General features: G+C 33.4%; 1 protein-coding gene across 6 annotated transcripts; it reads left to right on the top strand.

The window, feature by feature from the left end:
- Positions 1-1771: 1771 nt before the first annotated feature.
- On the top strand, positions 1772-10006 carry LOC145014844 (UDP-glycosyltransferase 76H1-like). Of its 6 annotated transcripts, none has more exons than XR_013665650.1 (4): positions 1773-2414; positions 2555-3454; positions 3786-3882; positions 9826-10006. XR_013665650.1 is itself a non-coding variant. In XM_078973279.1 (3 exons), the coding sequence occupies exons 1-2, from the start codon at positions 1934-1936 to the stop codon at positions 3424-3426; spliced, it is 1353 nt and encodes a 450-aa protein (XP_078829405.1). In that variant the 5' UTR covers positions 1772-1933; the 3' UTR covers positions 3427-3454; positions 9826-10006. The 6 variants fall into 6 exon arrangements, 3 of the variants coding, with proteins under 3 accessions (XP_078829405.1, XP_078829404.1, XP_078829403.1); XR_013665648.1 differs by lacking the exon at positions 9826-10006 and adding an exon at positions 5247-5515; XR_013665649.1 differs by lacking the exon at positions 3786-3882 and adding an exon at positions 5247-5413 and having other exon boundaries at positions 1775-2414.
- Positions 10007-11956: the final 1950 nt, after the last annotated feature.

Below are 11956 nucleotides of genomic sequence, written 5' to 3'. Positions count from 1 at the left end.
GTAACTCAAAGAGGAACAATATACATGCAAACCAAATTTTTGTAAAATCATGAAGGTTTAAAATGTAGTTCGAAAATCCAAGTGCACAGAAACAAAATGAAACATAGGAACTAGCTATTTCATTTGTTAAGGGTCGATCGCTTGTTAATTGAGCATAACTATTTCTTTTTAAGGTTAGAGGGAATGATGGTGAACTTAACACACTGATCTGCCACCTAAGTTTTTGTAATAAAACATGAAAATATTGGAATTATTGGGGTGTGTGGTGATTCCATTTAAATAGCTAGGTTTTATTTTGGTAAAAAAAAAATAGAGAACACCAATCATAGACCATTTCCCACTTTCTCTGTATTCTCTCTTTTAGTTGGCCGGTTGCGAGGCATCCTTGTCGAGACCCTTGGCAAGAGCTTAGGGGCGGAGTTGGTGACGTCTTGGTGAGAAGTGGCAAGGGTCACTCCCTATAGTCTAAGCCATCCCAAACCGATTTCAAAGTTCAACAACAAACTTTTTTCTTATCTGGACTAAAACCCAAGACTAGTTACAAGTACCAATTTCTGGTTCCAACCGTTTCATACCCACTTTACCTGGTCTAATACTTGGAACCAAACCAAAGTCAGTTCCTTAATATCGTGTCAGTTCTTGGGTCTTCTAATCCTTTAATTCTGATTTTCGGGTTTCCAGGTCTTGGTTCATTCGAGTCGGGCCAGTCCCACTTTCATTCCTACTTGGAATGATGACAGAGGCAACAAATGACAAGGGAGTTAGGGGTTGCTAATGTTTGGTACGATCTGTCTGGTTCTAAATCAGATATACTCTTGAATCAAATAAAAGCTCTAAATAATCTTTCTCTAACTAAAAACATATTTGTTTGTTAGACATCTAAATGGTTGTATTTAGAAGACACAAAACGAATAGTGAATGTTTGTATATATGTTAAGATTGAACTTAAAAATAATTTATAGGGAAAATGAAATGTTATTTTGAGGAAGAGAGTGAGAAACCAAAATAAAATAAATAATGGAAAAAGGAAAATGAGTACTATTGATTAATTCAAAAACACAATTCAAACCTAGCTAATAATACTTCCTTTTATAAAGTGGCAAAACAAAATGTCGGCCAGTAAAAGATAAGATAATGAATTAATAACACAAAAGAATTATGCCACTTAAAAACCTTGTGCTATTAAATGTAGGTGTTTTTTTTTTTGTAGTGAGGGTGATTCTCGACTATTTAGTCTTTTTTGCGTCAGTTCTAGAAAATAGAAATCCAAAACTGATATTCAATTCCGAGAAATGAGACATAATATTCAATTATGATTTTGTGAACATTATGATTTTCTTAGAACATTTTGTAGTAGTCTTAATCTAATTTACTTCTGATTTTCAATTTCGAGGATTTTTTTTTAGATCATTTTGATTTTATATAGTTCTTAGATGATATTAAATTATCAAAACATGTTGATTTTGTGAGAAAATCCAAAACTGATGTTCAATTCTAATTTTGTAGTAATTATGAATCTGATATTCAATTATGATTTTGTAGTACGTAGTTTGTAGTAGATTTTGTTGCAGTTTTGAATCTTGTATTCAGTGCTGATTTTATAGTAGTTTTGAATCTGATTTTCAATTATTATTTTGTGAGATTCCGAATCTGATTTGGTATTTTTGTTGTGTGTTTTATAGTTTTAGCAACCATACTTCGATAGTTAGGCGTCTATAGTGACGTAAATGTTTTTTGTTTCGTGTAAATTGAAGGCAAAACAAATCGTGGGCCATGGTAATGAATCAGTGAATGTTGATGCTTCCCATAAAGACAGATGAGTGCCTCTAGTCCTTTTCTTCATTGTTTACAAAATATTCTCTCTGCGCACAAACCTCTAAAGAAAACAAAAACTATTCTAGATCGATACATAGTTACATAGAGAGATAGAGAGATGGAAGGACACGGCGGAAGACGGTGGCCACTGGTGGTGCTAGCATCATCTCCGTTTCATGGCCACATGACCCCTACTCTTCAGCTCGCCAAAGCCCTTCATGCCCATGGGTTCTCTATAGCCATTGCTCACTCCAATTTAAACCCTCCTAACCCTTCTAACCATCCCTCCTTCATTTTTCTCCCACTTTCCGACAACTTATCCACTATTGATGACTCCGGTAGCTTCAGTAATTTCATCCAGACTCTCAACAAAAACTGCAAACCATCCTTCCAAGAACACTTGACTCGATTAATCGGTGAACAAAATAGAGGAAATAAATCAATCGTTGTCATCTACGACCACCTTATGTTTTTTGCGGGAACCGTCGCCGTCGATATGAATCTTGCCGCCATAGTCTTCCGCAGTTGCAGTGCAGCGTACTTTCCGGCTTACCTTGTCCGTCAGCAGCTCCATCAAGAAAGCAGATTTCTTGAACAAGGTACAACAAACTTAATTACAACCTTGATTTATGTATATGAAAGATTCAATTAAGTAATCTAGTACTTTTTCAATTAAAATCACGACAAAGTACTAGATGTATATACAAACTAATTTAGGTAACTCCTATTTGTTGAAAAGATTATGTGATGCAGGAGATGGTGCCAAATCATCATCCCCTCAGGTACAAAGATCTGCCCTTTTCAAAATCACCTGTTGAAGATATGCAGCAACTAGTAGCCATAATGAGCCAATCGATACGACCCTCTGCAGTTATTTGGAACACCATCAAAGTTCTCGAACATGAAGCCTTAACCCAAATCCAGAATCACTACCAGGTTCCAGTTTTTGCAGTCGGACCTCTGCACAAAATAGCACCAACTAATCCCCCTACAAATTTTCTCGAAGACGACACTAGTTGCATTGCTTGGCTCGATAAACAAGCTCCCAAATCCGTAATTTACATAAGCTTTGGAAGCTTAATGACTTTGGACAAGAAACTGCTCACCGAGATGGCATGTGGGATAGCCAAAAGCAACCAGCGGTTCATATGGGTGGTTAGACCGGGTTCAGTTTGTGACTCGGAATGGACTGAGTTCTTGCCGGAGGGTTTCATAGAGGAGACGAGAGAACGTGGCTTGATTGTAAAATGGGCGCCCCAAAAGGAAGTGTTGGCCCATTTTGCTGTTGGTGGATTTTGGAGTCATTGTGGTTGGAATTCGACATTGGAGAGTATTTCGGAAGGTATTCCGATGATATGCCAACCGTTTAATATAGACCAAATGGTGAATGCACGTTACGTGAGTTATGTATGGAAGATAGGGTTGGAATTGGAGGATTTAGAGAGTGGGGAAATGGAAAGTATGATTAGGAGAGTTATGGTGGATGAAGAAGGGGAGGAGATGAGAGTTAGAGCAATCGGAATGAAGGAAATGGTTAAAGAAGCAGTGCAAAATGATGGTTGTTCATATGATTCGTTGGAGGAGTTAGTGGGTTTCATCTCGTCGTGTTGATAGTCAAGAAATGTGGTGAATCTGCAAGGTACAAAACAATTTATTGAATGATTAACTTATTCACATTCAAATTTAAATGAGGTTTTTCGATTCTTATAATTTATAAATCTCAAATATTTCATTGTTGGCTAAACTTACATATATGTATTTTAGTTTTCCGTTTAAGCCAAAAAAAAAAAAAAAAAAAAAAAAAAAAAAAAAAACTAGATTAGTTAAAAACTAAGAATATAATATAGATATACTCATGGGCGGACGAATAATTTAAAAATAACTTTAATTAATTATAACTTAGCTATTGAGAATTAATAATAAAACTTTCAATAAATAATAAATATATATATATTGTCTGTAATATCTAGGGATGAGCATATGACACGTGGGATCGAACCGGGCCAAAAAAAAACTGGGGCGGACCCTATCCGAACCGGATTATCATATTAGTGGGCCGGTTTTCAGGTTTGATTTCTATCAATAATCGGGTTTCAGAGTTGGACCGGCGAATTAAATGATTTAACACGGACTAGACCGGAAAACAAAAAGTTATTTATTTTATTTTTTTATTGACAAACAGTAAGTGAGAATTACCAAAATTTAAAAAAAAAAAAAAATTGTTGTCCAATTGAATTGATTCGGCCTCTCCAATTGATCACATTATAGTGTCAATTTTTTTTGGTTTCGGCCTCTTCACTTGATCGTATCATGGTGTCATTTTGTTTCTCGAAAAACCAAAAGTTATTTCCTAAAACAATTTTTTAATAAAAATAGTGCAGCTTTTTTTTTTAAATAATACAATATTTTTTTAATAAAAATCATGTTGTTAAGTGCACTTTTTTTTATATAAAAATAGTGCAGTTTTGTATTATAAAAGTAGTGCAATTTTTTTAATAAAAATAGTGATGTTAAGTGTATATTTTTTTTATAAAAATAGTGTAGTTTTTTTTTTTTATAAAAATAGTATAACTTTTTAATAACGTTTGTATTTTTTGCGCTCATTTGCACGTATTCTAGTTAGAGTCTTACAACATTTCATTGCATTCATCTTCTTTTATGTATTTTTTTAGTCAAATTGTACAAAAAAACAAAGTTACGAATGATGGATGTTACGTAATAAGATTATAATTTGAAATAATATGCTAGAGAGTAAACAACACTACTAAAGTCTAATTCAGTACAGGATTGGACTGAAACCGTAAACAACACTACGAAACCCAATTTGGTACAGGATTTGACTGAAACTGTAAACAACACTACTAAAGTCTAATTGGTCCAAAACCCGAATCCCGATTTAGTACCCGAAAAACCGGACCGGACCAAACTCGGACCCGCTACACCCAAAAACGATCCGGTTTTTTTGTAAGGTAATTCACGATTTTCGGTCTTCGGGTCGGACCGGTCTGAGTTCGGCTAGTTGCTCATCCTTATAATATCATAATGACATAATCGTTGATTGAAATTACAAAATAATATTGGTTTGAATATCCAGTTGACATTTTGTATATATAGATGTGTTAGAAAATTATAATTTTGTAGAATGCAATATAAATATAAATAAAACTGAAACTAAAATCTATATAAATAATAAAATTGTACAAAGGTTTTATAAATTTCTAAAATCTTCTTTATACACAACGGATGTTTTATTTCATAGTTTACCATCATTATCGAAACACATATCAACAAACACAAGTCTAGGTGTCGTTTGTTTTTTCGAAACAAAATTTTTTGAAGTATGTGGACCACCTCTGCAACCCTCTGTAGCAGAAGAGGGAGACCAAACAGCTGCAGTATGTAATAAAAAGTTTGTTTTTTAACCTCTACAGACTGCTACAATAAATTAAACTAAGGTGTGAAGAGGTTTGAAGCAGATGGTCAAGTGTTGTGTCACGCAGTACACGCGGAACAGTTTTTAAATCAGAACTCTTCTGAAAAACAAACAGCTGTGAATCGTCAAGTGCTACACATGTGTTGTGCGGAGCAGCAATAAGTGGTCAGAAGTATTTTTTTTTTAGAAAAAAAAAAAAACAAACAACACCTAATCTTTGTTGCTTATCCGGTTATCCTTTTAGAGTGTTGATGGCAATTTTGATAATTTTACTCTTATCCTACATAACATATTAAAGAGGATACTAAGAAGGAACAAAAAAAGAAAACAGAAATATTAAAATTAAGATAAATATAACAATATTTGCATACACAGATCAGTGATATAAAATTTAAAGCATACAATTTTAGTTTCAACAAACAATTAGGCATTTTAACAAGTAGGCTATGTGCATAGAGTTTATATTGTCAACCGGTTAATCATTTACTTTGTTATCCCCATCATGGTACATATACGCCATTTCTACTTGATTATCCTTGACATGGTGTATGTTTTCCAACTACCCTGACCATATGCAAAAGTTGTCGAAAATGACAAAATTCATTAGTTATTTAATTTATTTTCTAATAGTGATATGTGTGATGGCATAAAAGATTTGTCATATAAAAGATGGCCTAACATAGAATCACCCAGAAAATAAATAATTTAATAAACTTATCAATGACAAAATGCTGTGAACTTACTGAAATGTAAGATGGTAAAATGTGACCATCTTTCAAAATTCGTTGATATTCATGTAATTTTTGGAGATGGAGCTTAAAGCCTTTGAGTTTGGATCTTTTGCCCACAAGTAAAGCATATTTAACATCTCAATAAAACATATTCATTTAAACTTTTTATGTTTTATTTTTATTTATTTTTTTAATTTCTAGGCACCAAAGGCAACAAAGCAATAAACTTTGCCTGAAATATTCTTTCATTAGGTTTATGTTATTATCATAAAAAAAATAAAGGTAAAAGAGAACATTTCACCCACTAAAGTTGATTTGTTTTTCACAAAACGGAACATATACAGGATCCACAAACAACGTAAGAAGAACACATATTTTTTTTACAATTTGACAATTTAAAGACAATTTAAAGGGCACACAAGAAAAAGAAAGACATATAATCACCATTATATAAAAATTGATCCAAATAAAAGTCAACCATTGAAAACAACATAAGATTTGTGTGAAAATTGGCCCATGTGTTACTGAAAGAAATGAGAACAACCCTGTGTTACTAAATTTACAAAAAAAATCCCATGTGTTACAAACTTTCAAGCATATAATTTTAGTTTCAACAAATTACATAATAGCTCCCAATGTTAGCTGTTGTTTTTTTTTTGAAGCAAAAATTTATGAAGTCTACGGACCACCTCTACAACCTTTTGTAATAGAAGAGATAGACCAAACTGCTACAGACTGTAATAAGAAACGTGTTTGTTTTTTAACATCTAAATGTTGTTGCATATATTTAAAAAATTAAAACAAACTGATTTTATAAACCGAAAATAGTTTTTTAATATCGAAAATTTTAATAATGTATGACATTTCAACAAGAATTTATGATATTTCAGCAAAAAAATAATAATGATATTTCAACAAAAAATAAAGATATTTCATCACGAAATTATCATTATTCAATATAAAAAGCAAAAAAAAAAAAAAAAAAAAAAGGTGAAACAAGATTTCAGCAACATATAATCAAGATTTCAGCAAGAAAAAAAAAAGAGCTTGGAAGAGTAATACAAATACTACCCCAAACAAAACACTTGCGTAAATTTTTTACTCCAAAGGCGTTTACAAAACGAACAGTTGTAAGATGAAAAGTGTTGCGTGTGTGCTGCATTGCACATCAATAAGAGGTCTAAAGAGGTTTTTTATAAAAAAACAAACACCTTAATGTATTTCATAGTACATTGTAAAAAATTACATAATAGCTCCCTATGTTAATCAATGGACAAAATAACCCCCGAGTTACTAAATTTACAAATATCCCATGACTTAATAAATTAAGTGAAATCTGATCCTTAGTTATTCAATCAACAAAACAGCCCTATGTAACTAAATTTTCAAAACAGTCCCTATGTTAAAAAAAATAACATAATGGCCCTTGTGTTAATAAAATTGTGAGAAATTTGGTCCTTTTCACCCTTAGGAACAAATAGCATTCTACTTGATTATTATTTTCTTTATTTTTTAATATGTACTAATAGTAAGGAATTGTAAGTTTATGGCAACGTACTTTGCATTTTGTTATGAACTTATTTGGTTAATATCAATGTACTTTGAGTTTAATCAAAAATATACCAACCGTAATTTCAAGGTTTCTTTTAAGTTAATATCAAATGTTCCACAGATAAACCATTTAAATCCAAAACATTACACCTTATCGAAAAAAAATAAAGATCTTAACTCTTGTTTAGAGGTTAAATATACAATCGGACCCAAAAAAACTTTTTTTTTTTACAATTTTACCCTTTAAAGGGCACGCAAGAAGAAGAAAGACATATAGTCACCTTTATACAAAAATTGATCCAAAAAAAAAGTCAGCCATAGAAAATAACATATTATTACAGACAAAAAGTGTAAAAAAAATTAGGATGTTATTTGATGCCATTTTATAAAAAGATACATACATCCAAAAACAAAAACATAACAATCCTTTTTATGTTTTTTACTGGTGTTTTCATGGTGGAAGATGTGCAAGCAGGCATGTAACACTCTGTTCCGAATCGTTTCCTAATTTGGGGTCGTGACCGAGGATCGAATATCATAAGACTTAGGGCCTTTGGGAAAGAGAGAGATTTAGACCATTTTGGGTATGGGTAATGTAGGTTAGATGATCCAGGAGTTCGGTTTGTGATTTGAAGCCCTAGGGTATAACCGTAAAGTGGCAGTTTGGGCTTTTTTAACTTTGGATTTTAGTTTGGGAAGTTTCAAGGCAAGGATGAGTTTATAGAAGTGTAGAGCTTCTCGTTACCTTTCTGAGGAAATAAGGATCGTCGAAAACGAACATAGAATGAAGAAGTTATGGCCTTCGAAAGTTTGGTGGTTTTAAAATTGAGCCTAGTACGTTGGGCGTACATGGAAGTACATTGGGCGTATGAGACAGGGCAGTCACGGATTCTATTTGGAGTATGTTAGGCGTACCAGAAGTATGCATGGCATACTCCAGTCAGACCCAAACCCTAATTTAGGATCTTAGGATCTAGGACCCTATTTAAGCTTCTTAACTCAACACCACACCCTCTTATCTTCAGCTTCTATCCCATTAAACCCTATAAACAAAAACCTAGCCTCCATTGATGTGGTTCTTAAGCTTTTGGTGGTATTTCATGTATTTTGGTGTTTATTGAAGAAGAAGAAGGAACTTCTTGGAGAAGTGTAGGATTGCTTGAAGCTTTTGGATCCAGACTTTGTGCTTCTTGATCAACCATCTGGAGGTATAAAGCTTCAAACTTTATGGTTCTTTAATATAGATCTATATTTGGGTGGTGTTTTTCCATGTTTTGGTCCCAAGGTTTTGATTTTGTGAGTATAAACTAATCCGAGAACTTAGAATGCTCGATCTTGGCATTTGTGAGGTCCCTTGTTCATAAAAATGTCATTTTGATGAGTTATTTTGGACCATGCATGAGTTTGGGTGTTTATTACTGATTTTATTGAGGATTTGGTCCCATTAAGTCATGCAAAGGAGTAAAGTTTCCAACTTTACGTGTTAAGACATCTCCTTAGGGTCATATATGAACTTAGAAGTTCTTGTCTATTAAGAGATTTTGTGGGATTTTTGGCTCTTTGTTGAGTACGTTAGGTGTGAATAAGAGTACACTTAGGGTCATATATGTAATGTATGATTTACGCATCATCGTCTTGTATATTGTGCTTTGACAGTGGGTACGCGGGGCATACGTTTCGAGTACGCAGAGCGTACTTCCCAGGAATCCATTTTGGGCCGTGGGCCTTTTAGGAGTTGTGCCATTTGAGGTTGGACCAGTTATGGAAGGGGTAAAATGGTCTTTTTACCATTTAGGAAGTTGGATTATGGATTGGGCCTTGAATTTTGTGTGATTTGGTTAATTATTAATTATGGTTGTATTTATTGTTTGTTGGTGTGAGGTTATCCAATAAAGGGAGCCGAGTAGTTAGTCACTTATTTGGTTATCACTGGATTAAGGTGAGTTTCCTCACTGTGTTTAGTTGGTCGAAGGCACCAATGTCGGCCCATGGATTGTATGATTAGTATGCTAGTTGTTTGCATGACTCTTGCATGTGATATGTGTTTATATGTTACCGGGCAAGGCCTAATGTCTGGCGAGGCCCGATGATCACTTTGTATGCTATTCATATGTGTGATTGTTGCATGTACTATGTGTTATTATGTCTATTGACATATATGTATACCGAGGGGGGCTATGATTGACATATATGTATACCGAGCGGGGCCCACTATATGTTTGATATGTATGGTATGTGGTATTTTACGGAACCCACTAAGCTTCGTGCTTACAGTTTTTATGGTTATGGTTTCAGGTATTTCTGATTCGAAAGCGAAGGGCACGACTTGATCGCAGCGCATCCAGCCATGTTTTCACAATGTGATGATTTTGGGATTGTACTCTAATGATTGTTTTTTTATGAGATACTTTTGGATGTTTGAATAAAAGATAATTGGTGTTTTGATAAAATTAAAAATGAAAATTTTACCACATAATTTTGGGACATTACAAGACAAAAATATAAATATTGAACTTATTAAATTGATTAAAGGGAAGAGTCTTATATCTGGTTATCCCTTTCAAGTGTTGATGGCATATAAGCATAAACAAAAAATTCAATTTAAAAGTAAAAGGTAATGAAGAACTATAACAGAAGGTACATAAAATATGTAAGAGAATGAGAAGTAGATACGATAATAAAGACAACCAAAATAAGGAAAAATAATAAAACCATGGACATAGTTGTTTGGAGAAGTATTTTAGAATTGCAGAGAAGTAGTATAGAGGACTCAAACTTCAAAAGACGAAAAAGGTTGGAAAGAAGTTTAGGTGTTCGGTTTATATGAATGAAATCAATAGTCAACCATAATGTTGAAAGCATTATTTCATTCCTATTATAATGGAGGAATAATTGGTAAAGGATAAAGAAATTCAAAATCATTGCTAAAAGGGTAAATTACACGAATGGTCCCTGTGGTTTGGGGTAATTTATGCGTTTAGTTTCTAATAATTTTTTTTAACTCAGATAGTTCCTACAATTTGTTTTTGTTTCGAATTTGGTCCCTGATCAACTTAAAATGACCATGATACCCTTATATGTTTTTTTAATAGTTTATTTATTTATTTATTTATTTATTTATTTATTTATTTATTTATTTATTTATTTATTATTATTATTATTATTATTATTATTATTATTATTATTAGATATAAAATAAATAATAAATAAAAATGCCAAACATAATCTTTCTCTCTCTACACTAAATACATGTGAGACTTCATCTTCCGCCTTCAACGACTTCCCTCTTCGGTTTTCGGTGACTGTCAATCTTCCCCTCCGGTGCCTACCTTTCTGCTGCACCCTCACTATGTAGTTTCCACCCCTCCTTTCGACGTCTTCTTCCCCGCCCGCACTCTCTTCAATTCCTTAAAACAATATCAATTTCTCACAGGGGTCACAAGAAGGGTACGAATATGCTCTAATCAACTGTAGTTTGCATCTTCAATCCTGACCATGTTCCTCTCCTTTTCAAAACCTAGACTCCGATTTTCACTGTAACTACACTACCACATGGTGTGTCTCTTCATCCCTTTTTCTTCTCATCTTCAACCACCTCTAGTCCACATATGTAATCTTTATTTCACCAGACTCAACAATCTAAAGGGAGGAAAAGGGGTATCTAGTGACAAACATGTAACTTTAATGGCTTCAATTGTGTGTTAAATATGGTAAGAACACCGATGTGTTTAGGGTCCAGGGCGACATCCGATCCAACAATCTAGAAATATGGTAAGAAAAGGATGGAATAGAGAATAGGGATGCCTAGATCCACCCTCTTCATCTCTATCGGCGATCTAGAAATCTGAAACATAACCAAATCTGACAATACAAAAATCTAAAACGAAGAAGAATAAATCAAAATATCCATCCAACCACACCATAGATCTCAAATCTAATCAGGTAAAATTTGAGATAGAATTATCAAACAAGAAATTTGATTTTTTCGATGGGGGTTTTCATTTGTTTTTAGGTTACCAATGGTAAATGAGAAAGGAGATTATCAATTTTTGGAATAGAGGATGCTGGTGACGATATGGATGGTGACCTTCTTCCAAGTTATAGTGTTGACGGTAGGTGGGTGGCGGTAATGGAGGTTACCGTCGATCGAAGGAGTAAGGAGAGGTAGAGACTAGAGAGAGAAACATGGGTTTGGGTTTAGGTTTGACTGGAAAGAAAAGTCAAGGGAAGGAATATGTGGTTGTGTGGGACCCACAAAACTAATTATCATTTCTTTTTATTCTTAATTATAAGTAATAGATAATAATAAAAAGTTAAAAACAAATATCATTAAGGGCAATATAGTCCATTAAAGTCGGTAAGGGACTAAATCCGCTATAAAAATATATTATAGGGACTATCCGAGTTTACAAAAAGTTGTTAGGGA

The sequence above is a fragment of the Lactuca saligna genome, chromosome 9 (assembly GCF_052625555.1).
Source record: "Lactuca saligna cultivar CGN05327 chromosome 9, ASM5262555v1, whole genome shotgun sequence".
NCBI classification, from domain to species: Eukaryota; Viridiplantae; Streptophyta; class Magnoliopsida; order Asterales; family Asteraceae; genus Lactuca; species Lactuca saligna.
This window is presented reverse-complemented; position numbering and strand designations above follow the sequence as displayed.

What these genes read in the sequence shown, in the direction of transcription:
- LOC145014844 (XM_078973279.1), top strand. Translation starts at nt 1,934, where the DNA reads ATGGAAGGACACGGCGGAAGACGGTGGCCACTGGTGGTGCTAGCATCA. An exon ending in AAGCAGATTTCTTGAACAAG is followed by an intron (nt 2,415 to 2,554) that starts GTACAACAAACT and finishes TTTGTTGAAAAG; the next exon opens with ATTATGTGATGCAGGAGATG.